At 37.1% G+C, this 25,822-nt stretch overlaps 1 protein-coding gene across 3 annotated transcripts in view; it reads right to left on the bottom strand.

Annotated features, from left to right (window-relative positions):
- Positions 1-8,328: 8,328 nt before the first annotated feature.
- Positions 8,329-25,822, bottom strand: part of PTPRC (protein tyrosine phosphatase receptor type C) — a 144,869-nt gene continuing 127,375 nt past the window's right edge. For all 3 annotated transcript variants that reach the window (XM_069074495.1, XM_069074494.1, XM_069074492.1), the window contains 5 exons: positions 22,904-23,038; positions 21,674-21,796; positions 21,066-21,244; positions 11,308-11,443; positions 8,329-9,458 (listed from right to left, as the gene is read on the bottom strand). In XM_069074495.1, the coding sequence (XP_068930596.1) occupies positions 9,183-9,458; positions 11,308-11,443; positions 21,066-21,244; positions 21,674-21,796; positions 22,904-23,038 (849 nt within the window). In that variant the 3' untranslated portion in view covers positions 8,329-9,182. The remainder of the gene's footprint in view (positions 9,459-11,307; positions 11,444-21,065; positions 21,245-21,673; positions 21,797-22,903; positions 23,039-25,822) is intronic.

Raw genomic sequence — 25,822 nt, 5'->3', positions numbered from 1 at the left:
TTCCTCAGATTTCAAGACCTAGTGAGAGTGTCCTGTAATAGCAAGCAAAGAAGTTGGCACCTTGTTTCAGCTCATGCATGTTCTTACCATTCCTTTGCATATACACTCTATCTCCCTACTTTGTGCATTTTTTATTCATTCTCCCTCATACCTGGAATACTATCATCTCTACCTTCTAGCTTCCCTGGATTCTTTCAAGTCTTAAATAAAATCCTACCTTCTTCAAGAAGCTTTTCCTGGTCCCACTAGTGTTTTCTCTCTGAAATTATTTCAGTGAATTCCTAATAATTAAGGAATTAATTAAGGGACAATAAAAGGAATGCCTTGTTTCACTGAGGGCCCAGTTCAGACTAGATTACATGAATATATAGTGTACTATGGCAATGCAATTGTGTGACTTTCTCCAAGTTCATTTAGCAACTGAGTAGGGATGGAGGAGGCCAATGGTGGAAGCAATCCAGGTGGTAAATGACAAGGAATGCATAGCAGAAGAACAGGACGGTAGAAAATTTAAGAGTTGAAGACAAAGTGGAGTTGAATTGGTTGCCTATAGAGACAAAACTGAGAAGGGAGAAAAGTGAAATCAGAGTAGTGTTAGCAGCCTGAGAAAGTAGTCCTTATGAGGGCAAAGCACGAGTTTAGGAGACGTGACATATAAGGAGAGATGTAATGATAGGAGGTTATGCTCAGAGAGAAGAATATATTTTTTAGTTAATGAAGTAGAAAATTCATGGACAATGGTGAGTGCCAGAGTGTGCCCAGGCTTGGGGATGGTTGAGATGGACAGGAGTAGTAGGTCATGGAATCTATGGAAATGGAGGCATTAGGAGCTTAATATATTTGAGGGAGCATTACCATGAATATTGAAGTTTTTTAGTAGGTGGGAAAGAGGGAAGAGAGGTATAGAACTCTTTGAAAAAGAAAAGAGAATGTCCTGGGAGCTAGCGATCATTAGCCATCATGATTTAAATAGGGTGAAATATTTTAATAGAATGAACTTCAAGGCTTGGAGAAGTTGCTGCGTAATGAAGGTGAAGGACAATCTTAAAGTGCTATAGGGAGCAAACAGTATTCTGACCTACCACCAAAATCAGAGAGCTTGAGAGACAGGATGGAGTGTCATAGGAGGCAAACTGGGTCTTAGTGAGTAGAGGTAGATGGGAAAAAGAAGAGAAATCTGTTCTATGTCAAATGGGAATTCCAGAAGACACAGTGGAAGCAGTGGACAAGTTGGAATGAGGCATAGGTGGGGGAGGAGAATGGGGCTTTATTATTACACCTTTATATAGGGCTACTGTATTACTGGTTTGTCATAGGAATCCCAACAATTTTCTACTTGGCACAGTTCTTAACCAGGATATGGCAAAGTTGGGTGTTTTTTCCACTGTTTTGTCACCTTTTGAATTTACCTTTTCCTGTTTATGCTTTTAGTCATATCCTTATTCCAAGCCACAATCATTGTTTATCTATGTTCTCATCAGATTCCCTGTGACCAGTTCTACATGTTTGTTGTCACTTCTCTAAGGAATAGACCATTGTCCTCAGATGTTGACTCTGCTTTGCATGTATCATGTAGGTGCCTTTACGTGTTGCTTCCCTCACCGGAATATAAGCTTCTTGAGTTCAGGGACTGTTTCAATTTTAATTTTTTTTTTTTGTATTTCCTATGCTTAGTAAAGTACCTGGCATGTAGTAAATGCTGTATAAATACTTTTGTATGGATGAAAGAAGTGGCTGTGGGGTTTGGGCATAGGATACTCCTGAGTGGCAATAGATTAAATAATGTGGCTATAGGGAGAGTAGTAGGAAGTGGGAGCTTATAAACAACAAGCAAGTAGTAATGGGAATGCTCGAAGTCTCTGTAGATAGTGTTGAAGGGAATAAGGTCAGGTCAAAGGACTTTGAGCATGTCTGCTCCTCCAGGCTGGGAGGAGCCAGAAGGTAATATAAATATTAATATGTAAGCTCATTCTTTGAACAATAATAACGATGATGAGGAGGGAGATCATTCCATTTCTTCCCTCTGCTCTCCTTTCCTTTCTTTCTCTTGGGTTTCTTTTTCCCTTTTCTTCATTCCATCTTAAATGGCCCTGTTTTTCATTAATTCCAATTCCCATGAATCTATATTAAGGGCTTAAGTGAAATTTTAGCTTATGTTGTCTAGAACCAGGCCTTTAGTTTCCTGGCCAATAGCTCCAAACTATGCCATCTCCACTCTGGCCTTCATTCCCACCACAAACTTGGACTGGTTTCTGCCTCTTTGGAGGTCTTCAAGAAGAGCCTGGTAGCCACTAGTCAGGTATGTTATCGTGGGGTCCCTTTTGTGTATTCCTTTTTCCAGAGTGAGCCTAATTTATAGGAACCGTCCTAGACTCTGATAAGTCAGTTTTCATATTATATTGACTGAAACCATGTTTTCTTTTCACTTCCCGGGCACCAGCTTCCAAACTTGGTCCCTTTATTCCACACCAGCTGTCTAGTTCTCATATATATTTGCCCCATTAGAATGTAAGTTCACTGAGGGCAAGGAATATCTTTCTTTCATTTGTATCCCTGATGCCTGGGGATAGTAAGTATTTATTAGTTACTTTATCTATCTATCTACAAGGATTATGAATAGAAACACAAAATGGAGAAGTCTTTTTCGTAAAGAAACTTACATTCTTCCTGGGGAACAGGCATAGAGAAGAAGCAGAAGGGGTGGCTAGGTAGAGCAGTGAATAGAGCACTGGCCCTGGAGTTAGGAGGACCTGAGTTCAAATCTGGCTTCAGACACTTAAGACAAAAACTAACCATGTGACCTTGGGCGAGTCACTTAACCCCAATTGCCCTCCAAGAAGAAAAAAAATAGAGAAGAAGAAGGATACAATCGATCCACATAGAAGTAAATAAAAGGTGATTTGAGGAAGGAACCTTTACCATAGGAATGATCAGGAAAGGCTTCCCTATGAGGTAGCTCTTGAGTCGAACCTTAAGGGAAAGTGTCCTTAGTATCCATGTTTGAACAGTGGAGTCTATTACATCCTATGGACACATAACAGTACTTCAGGAGCCCTGTTTTTAGGGAGGGAGGAGAACAGGAGAGGGGAATACTCTGGTTTTTGTGTCGGGGGTTTTCTCCATAAGGTCCTTTATGCATTGCCCTGTAGAAAAGCCGTAAAAGGAACAAAAAGAATATGGGAGAACAAAATAGGATGTTAACTCAATGCACCTTCTGCATCTAATGAATGAAAAAAGGCCTGTGCAAATATGGTTTGGATTTTATAGTTCTCTGTTAAATTTTTTTCAATACCCATTGATGGGTCCTGTGACAAACACACTGAAATTTAAGCCAAACAGTAAGAACTTGTTCTGATTACCAAATAAAGAGACAATTGAACAATGACATTTGTGATTTATTGTAGGGTTTTATTTCCTGGCACTCATTTTTTTGTGGGGAGGTGATTTCTGTTTATGTTCATCAGGAGAACTGCCCAGGCTCCCACCAACCTTTCCCATGGATGCTGAAGGGTTTGTTTATTTTTGTATAATAACTTCAATGTTGTGTGTGATTTCAGCTGAGTTGGCTATATTGTACAGCATTGTCAGAAATGTATATTTAGAAACTATTTTTGCACAGTCTGTTTTGTGAGAAAAAAGGGGGGGAAAGAAAGAAAATAATTCCAAGTTGCTTTTGCAGAAGTTGGACTAAGTCCTGCCTCCTATCCCTTGCTAATTCTTGGCTGAGGACTGTGGACCAGAAGGCAGTGTGATTGATACACAGGAAAACTGAGGTAGCTGGTGGTGTGAAGGATAGATCTGTGGGGTCAGGAGGACCTGAATTCAACTCTGGTCTCAGATACTTCTTAGCTGTGTCCAGCTGACTTAGCTGGACAAGTCACTTAACTACTGTCTGCCTCAGAATCCCCCATTTGTAAAATGGGGATAATAAAGGCACCTATCTCTGAGTTGTTGTGGGATAGTATTTGATCATATTTGAAAAATATATGTGCAAAAGATCATATTTGAAAATTGCCTGGCACATAGTAGGTAATATATAAATATTAACTATTATTATTAAAACATGCTGGGTCTAGAGTCAGAGGACCTCAATTTGGTTCCTGACTTAGAATTATGACCTCTGTATCTTTGAGTAAGTTATTTAATTTTTATGGGCCTAAGTCTCTTCATATATAGAATGAGAGATTTTAACTAGATGACTAACAAAGTCCCTTTCAGTTTTCAACCTGTGATCCTTTCCTATGATCCACACTTGACCTAGGCTCACTATTGAGAAAGGAAGACAGAAAAGTAATCTTCATTATAACAAACCTAACAAGTGGTTTCCAGCCTCTGCTCGAAAATTCCTAAAGATGGAGAACCCACCACCTCCAGAGAAAATCCATTCCACTTTTGGGCAGCTCCAAGCATTAGAAAACTTTCCTAACAAGTCTCTTTGAAACTACAATGCACTGCTCAAGGAATTGTCTCCAATGTGACCAAATGGAACAATCCCATGCCCTCTTAGACAGGATGGCTCAGTTATGATGGCCTGAGTTTTCTCTTTTCTGGGAAAAAAACATGACTATTTCCTTTAACTAGTTCTCTCTAATCTAGTGCCCTCCTCTGGACACTCTACAATTTATCAATATCCTTGTTGTCCTTCATGGTGTGCAGAAGTGAGCACAATGCTTCAGATAAGAGCAAGAGAAAAGGGGTTTGGTCACCATTGTACTTCTGGAAATTATGCCCCTCTTAATACATCCCTGACTCTCAGCCCCATCACAGTGCTGTCTTGTATTGGACTCAGTCCTCTAAAACCCTAGACTGTGCATCAGTTAAGTGTTGTTTTTAGATCTAAGTACAAGCATTTACCTTTATCCTTACTGAGTTTCATCTTGTTAGATTCAACCTAATGATATAGCCTGCCAACCAAATGTCACTTACAAAGCAGGTAAGCCAGTGTGGTTGAAGAATCAGGGTACTCTAAGAGGGAGATGGGATTCAGAACATACCAGTCAAGTTGAACCTCTACCACTCTTGACCACCATCTTGTCTTAAACCTCTATGGTTTCAATGTAGGGCCCTGACCCAGGTGTCTTGAAAGTAATAATAACCTCCAAATCCCCAGATGTGCTTCCAGTCTATCCTCTGCAGTGGTCAATGAGAAGTGAAACCATGAAAGTCAATGACTTCATCACTATACTAACAACAACTGCTGAATAATACCACTAACAGGCATTCCACATACAGACATAAGAACCTAAAAAAACTGTAAATGGCAGCATCCTCCAGACTAAAAGGTCTGTTTCTAAAGCAATCATCATCTGGGGAGATGATGTCTGTGGGGAAGAGGACAGACATCCCCACCTACTACTGATCCACCACCAGTACTTAGCACTGGGACCAGAACATATGAAATGCTTAATAAATATTTATTGACTGAGTGGGTGTCATTCACAGGGCAGACAAACCAGTTTAGCCGAATCAACAAGGCACCTTGAGACAGAGACATGGAAGGCAGCATTTTACTTCCTGGGATCTTAATTCTCTTTCCTGTGAGTTCTTTAAACTATGCTTTCTCAAAACTTAACATGCATTTGTATGTCCAGATTTCCTCTGCTTCTCCATCACAAAGACTGTGATATAATCATTTCCCTTCAAAGTTCCCATCATTTCCATTCTAGAAACTAGTTCTTCACTATTTAGCATGAATCACATTCAGAATAAAATTTCCCTTGTCAATTCCTCCACCTTTTGAAGGGTGAAATTATCACTAAGGTGAATCAAGAAGTTATTACCTGCTCTGCTTGTGTTACAGAGAGAGAGCTCTGGCAGATAATTGAATAATTGAGGTTACAATCACAATTATGCCTCTGTGTCAGACACGATCTTTTCCCCAAAGTCCTCATCTATTTCCTCTTTCTGTAAAGGAAGTCTGTTGTATACTTCAATAACAAAATTATTTGTTTCTTCCTACTTTGAACTTCATTCAAATATGCTCTGTCATGCTTCCCTCTCTGATTTTTTCACCTGAGTATTTCTTCTTCATGTATGATGCCCTCCTTTATTTACCCTCTTTCTTTGCAAAGTCACACAGGATGAGCAGAGGTGGACAGATTGTGCTCTATATCACCCACCACATTACATTATGACCTTTCCTCCCAAATCTCACCTTCTTCTAAACTTCTCTCTTACCGTCGAGGTCACACAGGCTCACAACCTAGGCATCATCCTCAGTTCCTTAATTTCCTTCATGCCACATATCGATTCAGCTTTCAAGTTGTGTGCTTTCTACCTCCACGATATCGCTTGTGTCTATTTTCCTCTCTCTTCTCCTACAGCCATCACTTTAGTTGGGGCATTCATCACTTCTCACCTAGACAAAGCCTCCTAAATTGTTTCTCTGTCTCAAGTCTCTCCTTGACACATCTGCCAAAGAGATTTTTCTGAATCCCAGGTCTGATAAATCACTCCCCAGTGATTCCTTATTGACTCAGAGATCAAATAATATTTTTCTTCGTCTCGACTTCTTTCATTTAAATTTCTGTGTATTATAATATATAATGGTACAGTAACCATAACAATAACCAGTATTTATATGGCGCTTTAAAGTGTGCAAAATGCTTTGCAGATAGTATCTCTTTTTAACCTCATAACTGACTCAGGTCTTATTGGCTTTAAGGGCAGCCCTCTATCCACAAGCATCCTTGGATTCCTAAAAGTAAACAGAGCATTGGTATCCTAGGGATCTTGGTTGAAACCACACCTTTACCTGTGAGATATTTGGCAAGTCATTTAGGTTCTCTAGGACCTCAGTGTCCTCCTCAATAAAATGAGGGAGTTAGATAACCTCTGTCATACCTTCCAGTCCTATATTTATGATTCTATAAGTATGACTCATGAATATGTAGCCTTATTCACTTTTGTAGTTTGAGGAAGAAAACAGCATATTCCTGCAATACAATTTCATTGTCAATGACAGAAAGTCTGTAATGATTGATAGACTACACCATGACCAGAGACTTCATGGACCACTTACCTTATTCTTTTCCCAATCCAATAGGGTGATTGAAAAGTCTTATAGCAGTTTCAAATAGGTAAATAACCATTCTTGTGACTATTTTTTAAAAAATAATCTTTATTTTATGCTCCTTAGCAGAGATTTAAATAGCAATGGGAAATGCATATTTTGAATCCTATATCAAAACGGTTTTGCTGCTGCTGTTGCTTTTGCTGGTTATTCTTGTTTTCTGACCCAGCACAATAGACTACTAGTTATAGGCCAGCCATGGAATAAAGGCTCTAGTTTGAAAACTACATGTATTCTATATTTGAATACTAGGCTGTATTTTGCATAGATTGTCCAGCAGCTGTTATCTCAAGCTACAAATGGAGAACTGAGGCATCAAGTGGCACTATATCACTGTAATATTTCCAAACTGGTATGATAAATGATAGTCCTGGTACATAGTACTGATGAGGTTTCCCAAATTTGTTCTCCCAAATCTTTACTCACTATAAAAATCTTTCTCAAGGTGCTTTCAGACATTTTCCTTTGTCAAAAAATGACAATAACAATAATAAAAAGCATTATGTTGATGAACATGGTGATACACACAGCAAAATGCCTGGCACGTAGTAAGCATGTAAATGTTTCTGGAATAGCATTGAATATATGGAGAGAATAAAAAGCAATGGAATCGTATGGGAAGCTAAAACTGGTCAGTGAGTCATAGCCAACTGCCAACTTAAGTACAGTATATGACCAATAGAAATGACCTTACCTCAACAGGGCTCCTTGTAAACAGATGCCTTTTGTCCCTAGTTTCAATGGTTCAAAAGTAAACTATTAAAGACTTTCAGGTTTCTATTTCTTAATAACAACAGTAATAATAATGATAAATATATTACATTTATGTAGCACTTAAAGTTTGTAATATTCTTTGCCTGTATTCAATTGCATTTCAGTTGGTAAGTTTTAGTATGTGTATCACTTATGATACATCACATGTAGTTCAATATCTTTTCCCAAATGTCAAGATCTTTGACATATATATATATATATATATATATATATATAAACAAATATAGTGGTTATTTCATATTGAATTTCGCATGGCCTCATTTAATGAAAAAAAAAAAGCTTTTGAAAGATTTGAAGTAAATTCTTTGACGCTGAGCTACCAGCATCCCATAAGATAAACACATGCAAGCAGACTGAGCTGTGCTTTACTGATAACTAAATACAGAATTTCTTGGGAAATCCTTTCAGGAATAAATATTTTATACAAATGAATTTGCTCAGTTTCAGTTTTTCCATTCTATGTATGTTAACCAACTATCGAATTTGTCTCTCTTAAAAGATGTTTATTTGACTTCAATTGTAACAAACAATAAAAGACTTAGGGGTGGGGGTGGAACAGGATATGTAAATATACTAAATAATTCATTCCAAATCCTGTACAGAGAGCAGTTTATATCAAATGAGTTGTATGTACTACACAGAGACAGCAAAATATGTTCATTTGTTAACCCTGTTTAAATTAGGTTAAATAAGCATGGAAAAAGGGTGGACTAAATACTAACACATGGTGTATAGAGATGCCAAGATTTAATACAGAGAATTTCCTTAATAGACTTTGGCCAAACATATACTACTGTTCTTTGATGCCCCCTCCTTGGAGTCAAATATTGAACTGCAAAATTAGTTTACATAGAACAATGGGGACATCTTGAGGTCATTCTGGAAAATGTACTTGTTTTCATTTCAAAACATTCTCTACACACAGGTTTTAACTGATAAAATAGAGTGTCCCAAACTAAATAAAAAAAACTGATTAAAATTGGTTTTCCCTCTGAGGTAATAAAAGATAGCTCATAAATTACCCTCCTTCTACCTGACTTTCTCTTGAAATCTATTTCCTTAAAACAAAACAGAACCAAACAAAAACTGATGAAGAAAGCCCATTAGTTAATAGTAGGAAAATGTTTTGAATAAGCATTCGACTATACAAAGGATTTTGTAAAAAATATATAAAATAAATTCCCCTAGGATTAAAAAATACTGTGGTCACTAGTTCCATGAATTCCATGGATCCACAGATTTCAAACAGACCTTTGTTCCTTTTCTAACCCTTGAAGACGAAAAATGAAAGGAAGTCAAAGGCTTCATTAACAATGCCCTAGATCCATGTACTTCTCTAGCTACTTTCCATTAAGGCTGGACTTGTGGGACCATTTGAAGAACTCTCAGTCTCTTTAGTGCCATCTGTGTTCTTCGTTTCTTCATCCTTTCTGCTTTTTTCTTGGGGTTTATCCAGATTACCAGATGAGCTAACACAGTTAGCATCCTGATTTGGTGTGTCCACTTCATTGTCAAATTCGATTTTATCTTGTTGATGGTTGCTTTTCTTTACTTGTCCATTCTGGGTAGGGTAAGTGTTTGCAATGATATCATACAGGAATTGGTATTGTTCCTTTAAACAAGAAAACAAAAGGAAGAAAGATATTAGAAAAAAGAAAGGTGGTACAATTATCTTAGTGCAACATAGAAATTGATGGTAGATAAACTCAATAAGCAGCTAGAAGTCATGGAAGCAGAAAGCTACTTGAGGAGTAGAGTCTTCTGAACTTCTTGGGTTCAGAACTACTTTAAAAACTGAGTCACAGTATCAATGCAATGGAATATTATTGTGCTTTATAGAATGACAGCTCTCAGGAAATCAGAGCAACATGGAACAAGTCATATTAATTGGTGCCAAATGAAGAAAGCTGATCTAGGAGAATGACATACACAACTACAATAATGCAATTGGAGATGACACAAGGGAGCCATAGAGTTTGAATCAAATGCAATAATAGTGGTTCCAGATGACTGGTACTGGAACACATTCTCTCTAGTAGCAAGTCAGACCACTATAGGTGCAGAATATTATAGCCACTATTTGAAAAGGTTTTAATTAACTGCTTCTTTTAAAAAATAGCATACCTATGAGGGAATTATTGGGGAAGGGAAAGGAGCCAGGCTTTGTGCTAGGTCCTGTACAAATCTCTCATTCAATCCCCACAGCAAGCCTTTGAGGTAGTTGACATTATGGCCCCCATTTTACAATTGAGGAAACCGAGTCAGAGTTTAAGTGACTTTCCCAAAGGTCACAGAGCTACTTAAGTGTCTGAGGCCAGATTTGAACTCAGATATTCCTGACTTCAGGCCCAGCTCTCTATCTACAGCACCACTTAACTGCCTCGAATTACTGGGAAGAGATTGGGTATAAAAGATCCTTGACATCAGTGAATGTCCTTTGCCTTTCTTCATATCTCCAGGGCCTAGCACAGGGACAGGCACAGAATAGGCACTTAGGTTCAGGCAACACTTGGATGCTTATGAATCTCTTCCATAAGTAGGGATCCTATGCAGGTAGGTATGTATAACATTACTAGAATACTCTTGGTTATAGGACAGTATCAAGAAATGTACAGGTATGTCTTGAAATGTTAAAAGCACCTTATTATAAAGTAATTAACTGTGTCTCAGCAAAGGCTTCTAGAACAACATTACAGGAAGTCTCCATTATGTGCCAAGGATCAAACTCTTAAGTCCAGCTTATCTTCTCTCAAGGTCCAAAATAAATTATGCAAGTCCTAAAATTAGTTTATCAGTTACTTAATGATGTGTGAATTTCCACCTAAGTATTCTTCCTCTATAAGTCCTAACTTCTACTCTCTCTGTCTATCTCAGTCTCTGTTTCTGACTATCTCTTTCCATGCAATCCACATACATACATACAAACATACATATTAGGGTGTCCCAAAAGTCTTAGTAGTTTTAAACTATTAGCAATTAATTTGTTGTTTCATATATAAAAATATGTATATGTAAATATGTATGTGTAACATATACATATTTATAAATATATATTATTCATACATATATAATATATACATACTATATGCATAGGTCATATGCTATCAGTTTCTAATTATTGATCTAATTTGTTCACAACAGGTATTCTTAACCTTTTTTGTGATGTGGACCCCTTTGGCAGTCTGCTGAAGCCTATGGATCCCTTCTCAGAATAAGGTTTTTTGTCTACATTCATAATTAAAGGAAATCCTAACTTTGAGTTTGTGGTTAGTGAAAATGATAATTTATTTTTCCCATCCAAGTTCATAGACCCACTGAAATCTACCTCTGGGGTGCATGTACCCAAGGTGAAGAACCCCTACCATGCAAAAAGAAAAACAGGGAAAGAGAAAAAAAGAGACAGAGACCTGTTGAAACAGAACCAAAAAAAAAAGTTGAAATTCCTCATAGGATTTACTTACAAAAGATGAAACCATTTCTGGCCTGGCTCTGCGCAGAGATTTCACTACTTGAAAAACATCAATTACATCTTCTGTGTCTGCAGAGTCCAAAAGATTTAACAAAGCACAAAATGTTCCTGTTTTTTGGGATCCATCTCTACAGAAAGGAAAAAGTAACTTATAATACAGTTTTACAGAGAAAGAGAATGTCATGGGAACAAGGTTGCCAGAGTCCATAATTTAGATCACATTTAACAATGTAGCCCTGTCAACACTAACAGATATTTTCTAAAATAAATTATATTTTTTATAGAATGATTTGTAATCATATCAACAGCCAAAGTGTTTTACTCAGCTAAAAGAAACAATTGTTTTTGTAACTATCTAGACTGCCAAATGTGTGTGTGTGTGTGTGTGTGTGTGTGTGTTTTCACTGATAAGTTCAATGAGGAAAAAGCTACCAGCAGGAATTATTAGGTAGGTCAGGTCAACTTAAGTGTTTGTCAAACTTTGTTGATTGTCTGAAAATTTGCAGTAAAGAAAGTACAATAAAAATTTTTCCCCCAAAGGAAAAATCCCATCATAATCTAAATAAGGACCACAAGTAATACAGGAAGTTTAATGGCAAATAAATATGCATAGTCTTTTTTAAAAATGATTTCTTCACAGTCATAAAAAAAAATCCTCCTTTACTATTTATCTTTATAGTATTTTATCTTTAAAATTCAGGGGCAGGGACAGCTAGGTGTCATAGTGAATAGAGCACTGGCCCTAGAATCAGGAAGACCTGAGTTCAAATCTGGCCTCAGACACTTAACACTTACTAGATGTGTGACCTTGGGCAAGTCACTCAACTCCAATTGCCTTGCCTTCCCCCCCCCAAAAAGCAATAAATAAATAATAAAATAAAAGTCAGGGGCTACTAGATGGCACAATGGATAGTGCACTGATCCTGAAGACAGGAAGATCTGAGTTCAAATTCTACCTCAGACACTTGCTAGCTATGTGATCCTGGGCAAGTCACTTAATCCCAATTGCCCCCTTCAAAAAAAAAGCAGAGCCCAACCTCATCCTTTGGCTTCCCCTGTATTTTTCCTCTGTTACTTCACTTCTAATCATCAACTCTGGGTCACCCCAATAATTCTCTTCCTCTGTTCCTTCTCTAAAGCACTAGAGTGCTCCTGTAGGAAGTTGTGAAACCTCGTTTGACTGTATCTACCAACAATCCATATCCTATAACTTCAATTAGGACCTCATGAGGGAGAGGGAACTGGTTCTGTAAAACATTCCCTATAGTGCCTATTCCAAACCTCTTTCCTCAAACCGCAAGCTGTCTTCTTCACTTTCAGAAAAATAACTTGCTTCATATCTTACTGTTGTGAGTAAAGTTATAACAATGTCAGAATGAAAGGAGTTTTGTTCTAGGATGAGAAATTTAGACAGCAGTGACATCAATTGTTCTTCTCTAACAAAGAAAGCTGTTGCTGCACAACCTACTGGCTGCTGGGTCAGGATGGAAACTAGTGAGACTATGACAGTTCCCCTATAATGGTGGAGCTGTATGGATGTGGGTAAACCTCCAGGAAGAGAACAGATATGATTAGTGGCTGGTGGAACTCAACCTAAGGGCTCCTATGGGTAGGGAAGGACACCTGGCTCTGGTCCCTGGGAGGTGATTTCTTAGTACCAAAGTGACTTCAGGCTGACTCCTATGAGAGAGAAGGAACATAGCACAGATATAGGTACCTAGAACAACTTACTTCAGGCTGAGGGATTGAAGGGAGAGCTGGGATTGGGAAATCTCAGGTCTCTATTTCTTACAGAGGAGAGTATTGCACTGACTTCCATAGGGTGCATGATTTGGGATCAGAAGATACCATGGAAACATAGAAAGGCTTCACTTCCTTTTCAACATTCATTCTGAATTCTGAGAATAGGGGTCAATGAATACTTGGGAAAGACCAGTGAGTAAACTTTGGCTAGATCCCCCAAAGTCAAATTTCAGCAACCTGGCTAATAGAAAACTGAACTAGGAGTCCTGGAATATTGCTCCCACTCTTAGGCTAAGCACATTTTCTCCTCTATAAAATGAGGGATTTGGACCTAATTTTGGTTCTCTAAAATCAATTATGTTGTGACATTTTGAGGGTTTGGGGAAGTAGGAACTTCAAATTCTCCTTCAGCCCCCTCCTCAACAACATCAATCAGTTTCTTTACTCCTGCTTCCTGTTATAATTGTGCTTCCTGTATAAGGGCCATGAGTTTACTTCTGGGAAATGCAATCACTGATTTAGATTATATCAATCAATGGGAGAGTTGTCTAAAGCATACTTCTGCTCAGAATTGTACCAATGACTGAAGTGATGAGTCTGACTCAGTATTCGGAGATAGCAGCTATTCATTTTTGAATGTGATAAGCTGTAGAATACTGGAATGAATGGGTAAATGTAGAACACAGTGTATTTCACTGATTTGGATACAAAGAATTGAAGAATTAGTGATATTCTTTATTTAGTCATTGAGTCAGCAAGTTCATTAAGTGCCTACTATGTGTCTAGCACTCCATTAAACTGTGTGATACAGAGGAAGAAAAACAAGGTATAAACAAGATATGTTTATAGGATAAATTGGAGATAACCAGCAGAGGTAAGTCACTATCATTAAAGGGACTTGGAAAAGGCTTCTTGTAGAAGGTTGACAGCTTTTATCTGGGATTTAAAGAAAGTCAGGAGGTAGAAATGGGGAGGGAGGGAACTCAATGCATAGATCAAAGCCAGTGCTAATATACGGATTTTAAAGATGAAATATCTTCTTAGAGAAAAATTAGGAGACCAGTGTCATTGAATCTCAGAGAGAGTGGGAGAGAGAGAAAGCAGTAAAGGTTAGAAGCCTGGAAAGTAGGAATAGGTCTTATGAAAGACTTGGAGCACCATGTTTTATATTTGATCTTGGGAGGTAATAAGGAGTACTGGATCGGATTATTGAATTGTGGGGTTGGGGACTTTGGGATGTAGTCAGACCTGTGCTTTAGGAAGATCAATTTGACAGCAGAATGGAGGATGGACTGAAGTAAGGGAATAGCTTAAAGCATTAAAGCAACCATAAGATTATCGAAATAATTGCACATGGGGTGATGAGGGTCTGTACCAAGATGGTAGCAGTTTCAGAGGAGAGAAGGAGCTATATGCTAAAGATGTGGTGAAAGTAGAATCAACATGACTTAATACTGTTTTTTTTATATGAGAGAACGAGAGAGAGCAAAACATTGATGATGACACTTAGGTTGAGAGTCCTCAATGGTAATACAGTTGATAGGAAAATAGGAAGGAATGATGGGAAAGATAGTGAGTTCAGTTGTGCACATGCTGAAATTAAGATGTCTATAAGACATCTGACTCAAGATGTCTAATAGGCAGATGGAGAGAGATACTGGAGTTCAGGAGAGAGATTAAGGCTAGATAAATAGATTTCAGAACCATCAGCATAGAGATGATAACTGAATCCATGAGAGCTGATGAGGACACCAGGTGAAAGACCACAGACAAAGAAAAAAAAAGGTATAGGACAGAACCTTGGGGGAATGAGCATGGTAAATGAGCATGACCCAGATGAAGATCTAGTAAACTGATGTGTAATCACACAAGCAGGAGAAGAAGAAGAGAGTAGTCACAGAAGCCTAAAGGGAAGAGAGTATCAAAGAGAAGAGGGGGATTGACAATGACAAAAGCTACAGAGAGGTCAAGAAGAATGAGGACTGAAAAAGGCCATTAGATTTGGCAATTAAGAGATAACTGCTAACTTGGGTGTGAGCAGTTCCAGATGAATGATGAGGTTAGAAGCCAGACTATAAAGAGCTAAGAAGAAATGAAGTGGAAACACTTAGCGTTAATGGCCTTCTTGAGGAGTTTAGATAGAATAGGGGAGAGAGATATGGGACAATAGCTAGCAAAAGATGAATAAATGACATTTAGGTTTTCTTTTTAAGTTGAGATATATGGGCTTGTTTATAGGTAGCAGGGAAAGAGCCAAAAGATAGAAAAGGACTGACGATTAGTGAGAAAGTTGACATGTTAGAAGGGGCATATCCTGGAAAAGATAGGATACAATATGATCACTCATGCATGTTGAGTGAGTGGCCTTGGCAAGGTGAAGGGCCACCTCTTAAGGTGAGACAGGCGTGATAGAGAAGTTAGTGGAGGAAGGCATTTGAGTAATAAGAGATGAGGAGGTAAGGACAGGAAGATCTCAAAAAATAGCATAGTTTTTTTTTAGTGAAATATAAAGAACAATACTTAGCTGAGAGGGTTGAGAGAGGGGGAACCCATAACAAATCTCATATGGGGTCAAAAAGATTTGGAAGAACTATCACGGGCAAAGCCAAGATGGTAGTGTAGAGAAGGTACTAGAGCCAAATTCTCCCAATATTACCATTGAAATGACTTCAAAATAATACATCAAATCAAATTCTGGAGCAGCACAGCTAACAAAAAGTTAGGGTGAGACCTTTTTCTAGCCCAAGACAACTGAGGATGTAAAAAAGAGAGATCTATGACACTAGGATAAATGCTAACCCAGGACATACACAACTGCTTCACCAGCAATGGGCCTTGCAGGCAGTTGCAACAAAAGCAGTAGCAATAGCAGAAGGAGGAATTTTGGGAGATCTCATCTAAGCGATGGTAAGGGGATTGGGCAACTGGTCACAAAGAGATTACAGGGGATTCTTGTGCTGGCACTTCAATATTCATATGCAATTTCAGGTCACATTTCCAAGGTAGAGAGGAGTATTTGAGACTTCAAGGGAGGAAGGGCAGGAAGTTCTAGGGCAGAGGGAAATATTAGCTTTTGCAGCTATAGGAGACCAGGGGCTCTTCCTGGATAAAAACTGTGACACACACCAGGAGAGAGGTGACACTACCTCTCCCTAGATCATATCTCCTTGAAAGTAAAAACTTTCAGATCCTTAGAACGAGGTCTGAAAACAGCAGTACAAAAAAATCCTGAAGTTTGGGACAGTTCCCCTTACCCCTAGGGGATCAGAGTTCAACTTTAACATGAAATTTGAAGTAAAGAATAGGCTCTGGATTAGCAAATTAACTAAAAAGAACCTGACCATAAAAACTACTATAGTGACAGGGAAAATCAAAACATAAACTAAGACAACAATGTGAAAAAAGCTCAAAAACTCAAAGGAAAATGAAATTGGATACACGCTCAACAAGAATTCCTGGAAGAACTAAAGAAAAGGGTGAGTAGTAGAGGAAAAAATTGGAAAAGAAATAAGAATAATGCAAGAAAATTATGAAAAGAGAATTAATAGCTTGCTAAAAGTGCCACAAAAAACTGAAGAAATAATATCTAAAAAATTGGCCAAATGGAAAAAGAGATATGAAATTTCATTAAAGAAAATAATTCCTTAAAAATTAAAATTTAGCAAGTTGGAGTTAAGGAGCCCAAAAAACATCAAGAAACAATGAAACAAAGTCAAAATATGGAAGAAAAAAATGTGAAATTTCTTATCAGAAAAAACAATCAACTTGGAAAATAGATCAAGGAGAGATTATTTATCAGACATAAGAAAACTATGATGAAATAAAGAGCCTATAGATAATATTTCAAAAAAATTGTAAAAGAAAACTGCCCAATATCTTAGAATTAGAGGGTAAAATAGACCTTGAAAGAATCTACCAATCACCTTCTGAAAGAAATATCAAAATGCAAGCTCTCAGGAATATTATAGCCAAATTCTAGAGGTTCTAGGAAAAGGAGAGAATACTATAAGAAGCCAAAAAGGTGCCATTTAAATATTGTACAGCCACAGTAAGAATAACATAAGATGTAGCAATTCCCATGTTAAAGGAGTAAAAATGAAAGAAAATGATAGGCAAAGGAGCCAAGATTAAAACCAAGAATTACCTACCCAGCAAAATTGAGTATAATTCTTCAAGGGGAAAAATGGATATTTAATAAAATAGAGAACTTTCAAGTGTTCCTGATGAAAAAAATTTAGGTGAATAGAAAATGTGACATTCCAGCACTAGAATGAAGAGCAGTATGAAAAGGTAAACATGAAAAAATTATAAGGAGATTAACAAGGTTAAACTATTGATACTCCTATATGGAAATATTATACATGTAACTCCTATTAACGTTTCATTATTAGGGCAGTTAGAAGTAGTATTCATAAACAGAGGACTTGAGATGATTTTGAAAAAAAATGACAGAGTAAGAAAAAAAGCATACACTGGAAGAAAGCAGGAAAACTACATATTGATAAAAAAACCAGTTAAAGAAGTATTATTAGCACTAAACATATATGCACCAAATGGCATAGGATCCAAATTATTAAAGGAAAAAACCAAATGAGTTATAGGAAGAAATAGTGAAACAATACTAGTATATGGCCTCAACTTCTCCTCTGAGAACTGGACAAATTTAAACATTAAATAAATAAGAAAGAAATTAAGGAGATGAATAGAATTATATAAAAGTTATAAATTATAAGCTTCTGGGTGGCTAAGTGGCTCAGCGAATAGAGCACTGGCCCTGGAGTCAGGAGGACCTCAGTTCAAATCCGGCCTCAGACACTTACTAGCCATGTGACCTTGGGTAAGTCACTTAATCCCAATTGCCCTGACCTACTCCCTCCAAAAAGCAAAAAATTAAAATAAAAAAAAGAACTGATAAGCTTCTGGAGAAAATTGAATGGGAATAAAAATGAGTTAAACATAAAGGATGATATCATAAACAAATTAAGAGAACATGGAAAATTTTACCTTTCAGATCTATGAATAAGAGGAGTATTTATGATAAAGCAAGAGATAGGGAGCATCACAGGAAGTACAATGAATAATTTTGATACATGAAACTAAAAAAAATTCACAAACAAAATGAATGCAGTCAAAAAGCATGAAAGCAGGAAACTAGTAGTTATTTTTACGTTTCTCTGATAAAGGCCTCATTTCTCAAATTTTTAGGAAAATGAGCCAAATTTATAAAAATAAGAGCCAGTCTCCAAATGATAAATGGTCAAAGGATATGAACAGACAGTTTTCTAAAGAAAAAAAATCAGAGCTATCTATAGTCATGTAAAAAATTATCTAAATCACTCTTCTAGTGAAGTGCAAATTAAAATAACTCTCACATCTCCTACATCATATTGGCTAACATGACAGAAAAGGAAAATGACAAATCCAGGAGGGGATGTTGAAAAAATAAGGACGCTACTGGGGTAGGTAGGTGGTACAGTGAACAGAGCACTGGTCCTGAAGTCGGGAGGACCTGAGTTCAAATCCGACTACAGACATTTGACACAACTAGCCATGTGACCTTGGGCAAACCATTTAACTCCAATTGCCTTGCCTTCCTCCTCCAAAAAAATAAATAAGGACACTATTGATGGGATTGTGAACTGTTCCAACTATTCTGGAAAACAACGTGAAAGTACTCCCAGAGGGGAATAAAACTATACCTATCATCTGACCTAGCAATAAGACCATAGCCCAAATTAATGGAAACAGAAGTAAAGAGAAAAAGGAAAAAGACCAATTTGTACAAAAATCATATCTTTTTGTGATAGCAAAGAACTGGAAATTGAGGGGATGCACATCAACTGGGGAATGACTAAAAATACTGTGGTATATAATTGTGACAGAATATTATTGTGCAATAAAGAATGACAAAGGGTATGATTTTAGAGAAACCCAGGAAGACCTAAATGAATTGATATAAAGTGAGAAGAACCAGAACACTACTGTTTACAGTAAAGGCAATATTGTAAAGATCAACTGGGAAAGACTTTGCTACTCTTATCAATACAATGACTAAAAATGATTCTGAAGGACAAATATTAAAAAATGCTGTCTATCTCCAGAGAATGAACTGATAAACTCTGAGTACAGTTTGAAGCATACTTTGTCACTTTCTTAATTTTTCTTGCATTTTCTGCAATACAACTAATATAAAATATGTTTCATATTATTTCACATGTATAAATGATATATTGCTTGTCTTTTCAATGGAAAGGGAAGAGTTGCAAGGGAGGAAGAAAATTTGGAACTCAAAACATAAAAACAGAATGTTAAAACTGAATAAAAAGTTTAAAATAAAATGTAATGCAGAACAAAATACAATTATTTCTTTCAAAAAAGAAAAAGAAAGAAAATCTGTCATGGTGAATAGGATAGCAAATTGATTAGCCAGAATAAAAGTAGTTAACTAATATAAAGGTGTAAAAGGACTGACTTGCCATATTAAGGGCTGAATTAAGGTTTTGTAATATAAATTTTTAGTGGATTCAGCACAGTTTTGTGATTTTTTTAAAAGCAATTGGGGTTAAGTAACTTGCTCAAGGTTACATGGCCAGTTATTTCTGGGTGTGGTGCTAAGTATCTGAGCCCGGATTCGATCCCAGATCTCCCAACTCTGGGGCCGGCATTCTTAATCACTGCGCCACCTGGCAGCCCCAGCTTTGTGATTTTTAACCAGTTTCCTTCAGTTTCAGTGATTAGGGGAGAAGGAAATGGGTAGTGCAAGTAATACAGTGCTGAGTCTTAGCAAAGGATCAGCAATGTGATATGGAAGCAAGAGATTCAAGAGAAGAGAACAGTGTAGAATTGAAGTGGTTATCAGCCTAGGAGTAAAGATGGGGAAAGGATGGTGTATAGCCAGTCCTTGATGGACTAGGGAAGAACTGAGAGTTTAACAATGATAGTGAGGATGAATAAAAGAATTTGGTGTTGCAAAGCAGAGGATGGAGTAAAACACAGTATGTTTTAATGATCTAGATATGAAGAATTAGGGAATTAGATTTTTTTAAGGTTAATTACTGGGGAATTAGGAATAACAGGACTTTCCCATGACTATGGGACAAATGTAATTTATTTCAGCATAGACATAAGATGAGAATTTGGTTACTAACTATAATAAATTAATTCACAGAGAGGACCCAGAGTCTAAATTCAGAAAGGTAAAAGAGAAAAGTAAAAAGACAGATTTCAGAATTGTGTTAGAGAACTGTGAATTCTCTCTTTACCACATATATTGTATAAATGTGAGCCCTATTTTCCCTGGACTCTGCATCAACAAGAGAGTATGTCACAATTTTTGGGGTGCAATATTTTGTACCAACCCTTTTTACTATAACATCTTAGTAAGTCCCAATTTCTAAAAGCTAATTAGGTCTGGCTGATTAATTTACCTCAAGTGACAATTGAGAGAGAGAACAGTAGTGGGGGCTTTTTAGCTATAGCACTACCAAATACTACACCCCTATGGTGCTTAGATCTCCTAAAAACTCAAGGGAATAAGAAAAAATCTCTGAGAACTCAACCTTCCTGTGCAAGTGGGTGTTGGGAGAGTAGCTCCAGAACATGTGCTACCTTGCAGACTCTGAATTTCTTGAGTGCAAAGACTGTCCTTTGACTCTGTGTATCCCTACTGCCTAGCAGAGTGCTTGGCATATAGTAGGTGCTTAATAAATATTTGTTGACTGATTATCAAACTACCTTTCATGTTGTATCTTTCCTCTTTGATTTTAAGTTTTTGGAGGTTGGAAGTTGGTGGCTATTTTTTTTTAATCTTCCTATCCTTATTATCTATCAGAGTACTAGTATGTACACAGTATGCATTTAAATATTTGTTGAGTGAATTCATGAATATTATGTAAAACTTGCCTTATACATATACAATTTTCTTAATAAATCAAGATTAATGGAATTTGGTGAAAATGATGATCAATGTGGAAAAAGCCTGAGTATGAATCTGGTGCTCATTCTTACCGGCAGTGAACAAGAAGAGATGCGGTCTTGTGATGTTTTTGCCCTTCAAAGCCATGTCTCTTTGGAAGTTTCTCTTTGACATTTTGAATCATAGAAATTAATTCTTTGGGTTGGGTAGGAAGGTCTTCCCCTTTCCAGCTGTTATATTGATACTGATAGACTGTTCGGGCATCTTTCCTCTAAAAACCAGATGTCATGGAAATGTTATTAATTCAAGTGACAACTCACCATACATTTCATTCTGATAATCATCTATTCCATATCTACCTTGGTAATCAGAAGCACTTTCTCTTAAATATTTTACAAATGGGGCAGTTAGGTGGTACAGTGAGTAAGAGCGCCAGCCCCGGAGTCGGGAGGACCCAGGATCGGTTCCAGCCTCAGAAACTTAACACACACACACACACACACACACACACACACACAAACTGGCCATGTAACCTTGAGCAAGTTATTTAACCCCAATTGCTTTTAAAAAAATTTTACAAATTATATTTTCAAATATTACAAAACTCTGTAGCTACTATGGAGTTCTTATCTTCAGTTAAAACAACAGTAATAAATTAAATCTACCCCCAAAATTCCACCACTTCACTTAATTTTTATACCTTAGCATGTCTCAGTTCAAATACACGAATGGTGTAAGCTGTAGAGCTGTTCAAGTCTTTCATTTCTACTTCTACATCTTCATATTTTTGTTTTCCTTCTCCCCAGTACTGAGCACAGACTTCCTAGGTTTGGGAGAATATAAATTAGTACTTATAATCTCAATATATACATGATTAAAAATGTAAAGAAAGGCAAAAACAGTCTCTGTCCAAGAAATTCACAATCTAATGGGAGAATCAACATAAAAACATTTAAGTACAAGCAAGACAAATTCAGGAGAAAATGGAGAAAATCTTAGAGGGAGGCATTAGCATTATGGGAGATTAGGAAATCTTCCTAGAAAAAGTGAGATTTTAGGTGAAACTTGAAAGAAGTCATAGAAAAAAAAGGAGGTAGAGATGAAGGGGGAGAGAATTCAGGCATAGAAGAGAGCTCTGAAAATTCAGGGAATTGAAAGGTTCATTCTCTTGTGAGATGCAAACACAAGGAGTCAGTGTCACTGGATTGTACAACATATGAAGGGAGTAAGATCTAAGTAAACTGGAAGAATGGGGGAGGACAGATTATAAAGGGATCTAAAAGCCAAATAGAGGGGTTTATATTTTATCCTGGAGATAAGGGAAAACCACTTAAGTTAACTGAATGAGGAGAATGACAAAATCTGAACTTAATTTAGGAAGATCACTTTGATTAGGAGGATGGACTAGAGTAGACAGAGACTTGAGGCAAGTAGGCCAATCAACAGGTTATTGCTATAGTCTAGGCATGGAGCGATGAGGGCATTCATGAGGGTAATGGCAGTTTCAAAGGAGAGAATGGGTATAGATGAGATGTTGCAAAGGTAAAATTAATGGGACTTGGTCACACATAGGATATGAGGTGGAGGGTGAGAAAAAGGGAGGAGTCCAGGATATCAAATATCATTGAAGTCATGAGTCTGGGAAGATGGTGATACTGTTGACAGTAATGGAGAGGTTAAGAAGGGGAGATGTTGTGGGAGGAGTTCATTTTGGGACATGCTGAGTTTAAAACAAAAAGGTATCAATTTTATTAAAAAAATATACAGGACAGGAGTTTGATACTAGAAAGACAGAGGAGGTATCCACAAAGTAATGAGTTGAAATTATGGGAATAGAAATTGATATTGACTCCCTTAAGACTTCTTACAAAGTTCATTTTGATTGGTAGGTGGCAATCAGGAAAGGCTGTAGAAGAGGGAGAAGACAAACCTGCTCTCCGTCTTTCAGATCTGTCAGCATTACAATAACTTTGACTTTTCTTTGAAAGACCATTTGCCAGAAGTCAGCAATTGTCTCCTTTAGCGGCCCTTGGGTGGCAATCATCACTTCAGGCTTCCAGTAAGTCTTAAAAAATAAAACAAAACAACACAATCTCCTTGGTTAATACTAAATAAAGACTTTTAAAAAAAATAAGGACTTTGTAATACAATTAATCAATACAAACAAAATGTCAAGAGAATGAAGATTTGATGGTATGAGGAACATTTTAAAGATTCTGACTTGGCTTTACTTTATAGGGCAATACATTCTCCCTCACATTCATTACAGCAGTTAACATATCCATATCTGGTATATGGATATGATCATTCAGTTCCTTTTTTGTTCTTTATTTTCCTTCCTCCTCCTTCCTGCCTCCCTTCCTCTTTCCCCTCCTTCCTTCTTTCTTTCACTGGATCTCCTCATCTCACCCAGGATGAATGGGCAAAAGCTGCTCATGGGTCTGATCCCACTTCTGGCCAGCATGGGTTATTTGACTTACTATGTTTTCAGTCTATTCAAGTCTAGCTGGTACCCCACTTTTACCTTCCTGTCCACACTTGACCCTATTGATTCCAGACATAATTAGAACAGGTTGCAGCCCACTAAAGCTCAGAACTCCTGAGCTCAAGAGATTCACAAATATCAGCATCCTTGGTGGCTGGATTTATAGGTTTATGCCATCCTGCCCAATCCAGTAATTTTCTTTACAGCAAGCAGGATGACTGGTGAAGACTGAGTAAATATTTAAGATGAGCTTTTAGTATAGATAGCTGAATCTAAAATTCCCCAGAATAATTTCAGTCCTTTTCTTCACTGGGGAGCTACAGAATTCAATGCTCAAAAACTGATTGAACTCAGTAATAACTCTCACCTTTTAAAATTGACTTATAAGAAACAACACTTCAAATCAATATAAAAACCAAATATAGTTAATAACTACAATTAATTTAATCCCCTTCAAAACATAAAGCAAACTGATTTACCATTCCCACCATATCTCCGTTGTTTCCTTGCCTATTCTTTCTCATACGTTTCTCCTTATATGACTAGTAGTATGTATTACATTCTTTCTTTGCTTTCTATTTTTGCTGTTTGTGTTGATTTTTCCTTGATGGAACACTCAACTTCTAACAATAATGAACAGTAACAAAATCTCCATTGAATTCCTTCTCTAACGTTTGATCAAAATATACAGAAGCAACTTTGGGTTCTTAATGACTTCGCCAAAAAAGTATAAACTCTGGAGTATCCTAGGAGGTTGGAAAGGCATTAAGAATAGACCCATTGATGGACTGTTTATCTATCACCAGAAGGATAGTCTGTATGAGTTCAATTATTTTCTTCTCTAAAATATTGGTTTAGATGGGTGAAGATGAATTTTTCAACCACAGAAACTACTAAAGACTTTCAACCAGTTGAACCTATTTAATATACCATGGGTCATCTGCAAATGCTGATGTAAAGGAAAGACAAATAAACAGTTTTCTGGGCTAAGTCTAGCTCAGGCCAGTCTAGTGATTCTGGCTCATGACTGGAACTCAGTGAAACCATGATGGACCATAATGTGCAATAAAAATAATTTCACTTATAATAATGTATTCAAAAGGATATAGTCACTAAAATTAGATAGTGTTCTCCTCCAGATTCCTCATTCACAAGAGGAGAAATTTTGGGTCAGAGAGACTCAGCAGGGAAGTGGGAATTCTGCTAAATCTCTGGGGGACTTTTCTTCCTTATAAATGCCTCTTTATGCCTCATATGACAAGAATGCTGCACCAATAATTCAAATCCTAATGTTCATGCCCAACCAAATCTCTAGTATATCTTCCTTGCTTCCTTAAAGGGAAACTATCTCAGTCTATGTAAAACAAATGATGTTTCTTCCTGTGAAGCACCTCAGGTAGTTAATTAAAATAGTGATATCTCCTTGATCCAAAGAGCCCCACAAAATTCATGTATATCAAGGAGTTCAAATCTGAGTCCACTTCAAGAATGCCCATACCTAAGCTATCAAGGGTATGCATATCAGAAAAGCTACCTTATAATCAAAATATATCACATTAAAGAAACAGCCTTTTCTTTTCTGTAGATGCAATGGTAGAGTTGACAGGTATACCTGGGCAAAGAAGTGGAACAGGAAACAAAGCTAATGCCCCCCACCCTCTCCCCCCAAAAAAACTTGCTAAGTTCTTGTTGCCTGTGTTAAAAAATTTCAGAATGTAGTACAAAACTTAAGTAGGGGTTTGGATGTAAATTCTCTCATCTTTGAACATATTTAGGTCAACAAGTCTCCTACAATATGAAGGTGTAATTACAGGGCTTCTGGCCAAATCAATCCATACATGAGTTCCTTTGTCATATTGAGATGATGTTTAACAGAAAAGGAACAATTTATTCCTGAACCAAAGAAGAGGTTTCCCCAAAGAAAAAGATATCTCAAAAGAAATTGAAGAAACAAAAACTCATAGATCAGGAATATTTGCAACATTTACATGCAAAATAAAAGTGAAATTAAAACATTTTTTTTTATTATAGCAAAGGATTAAAAAAAAAACAACAACTAAAATTTCTACCAAAAAGAGTTTCAGGCCTACTGGGTGGAAACATTTTAGATAAATCACTTCAAACTTGAGTTCCTATAGCCTACTCCTATTTATAATTTCTGCTACACAGGATATAAAAAGAGATCATAATGGAATGACAAGAAAGTTGACCTTGGAGCCAGGAAGGCCCAGGTTAAAGGCTTTTCTCTGACTCGTGATGGCTGGCTGACCCTGGGCAAGTCAACACCTCACAGTGCTCTAGACAACTCTTTAAGATTAATTACAGACAAGGTCTTGATCTATATTGGAAGAAGGAAATTCCTCA

This window comes from Petaurus breviceps, unplaced genomic scaffold, assembly GCF_028583685.1.
Source record: "Petaurus breviceps papuanus isolate PSGF00001 unplaced genomic scaffold, PetGlider_PUasm1.0 90895, whole genome shotgun sequence".
Taxonomy (NCBI): Eukaryota; Metazoa; Chordata; class Mammalia; order Diprotodontia; family Petauridae; genus Petaurus; species Petaurus breviceps.
The sequence above is the reverse complement of the archived record's forward strand: the minus strand, read 5'-3'. Positions and strand labels throughout refer to the sequence as shown.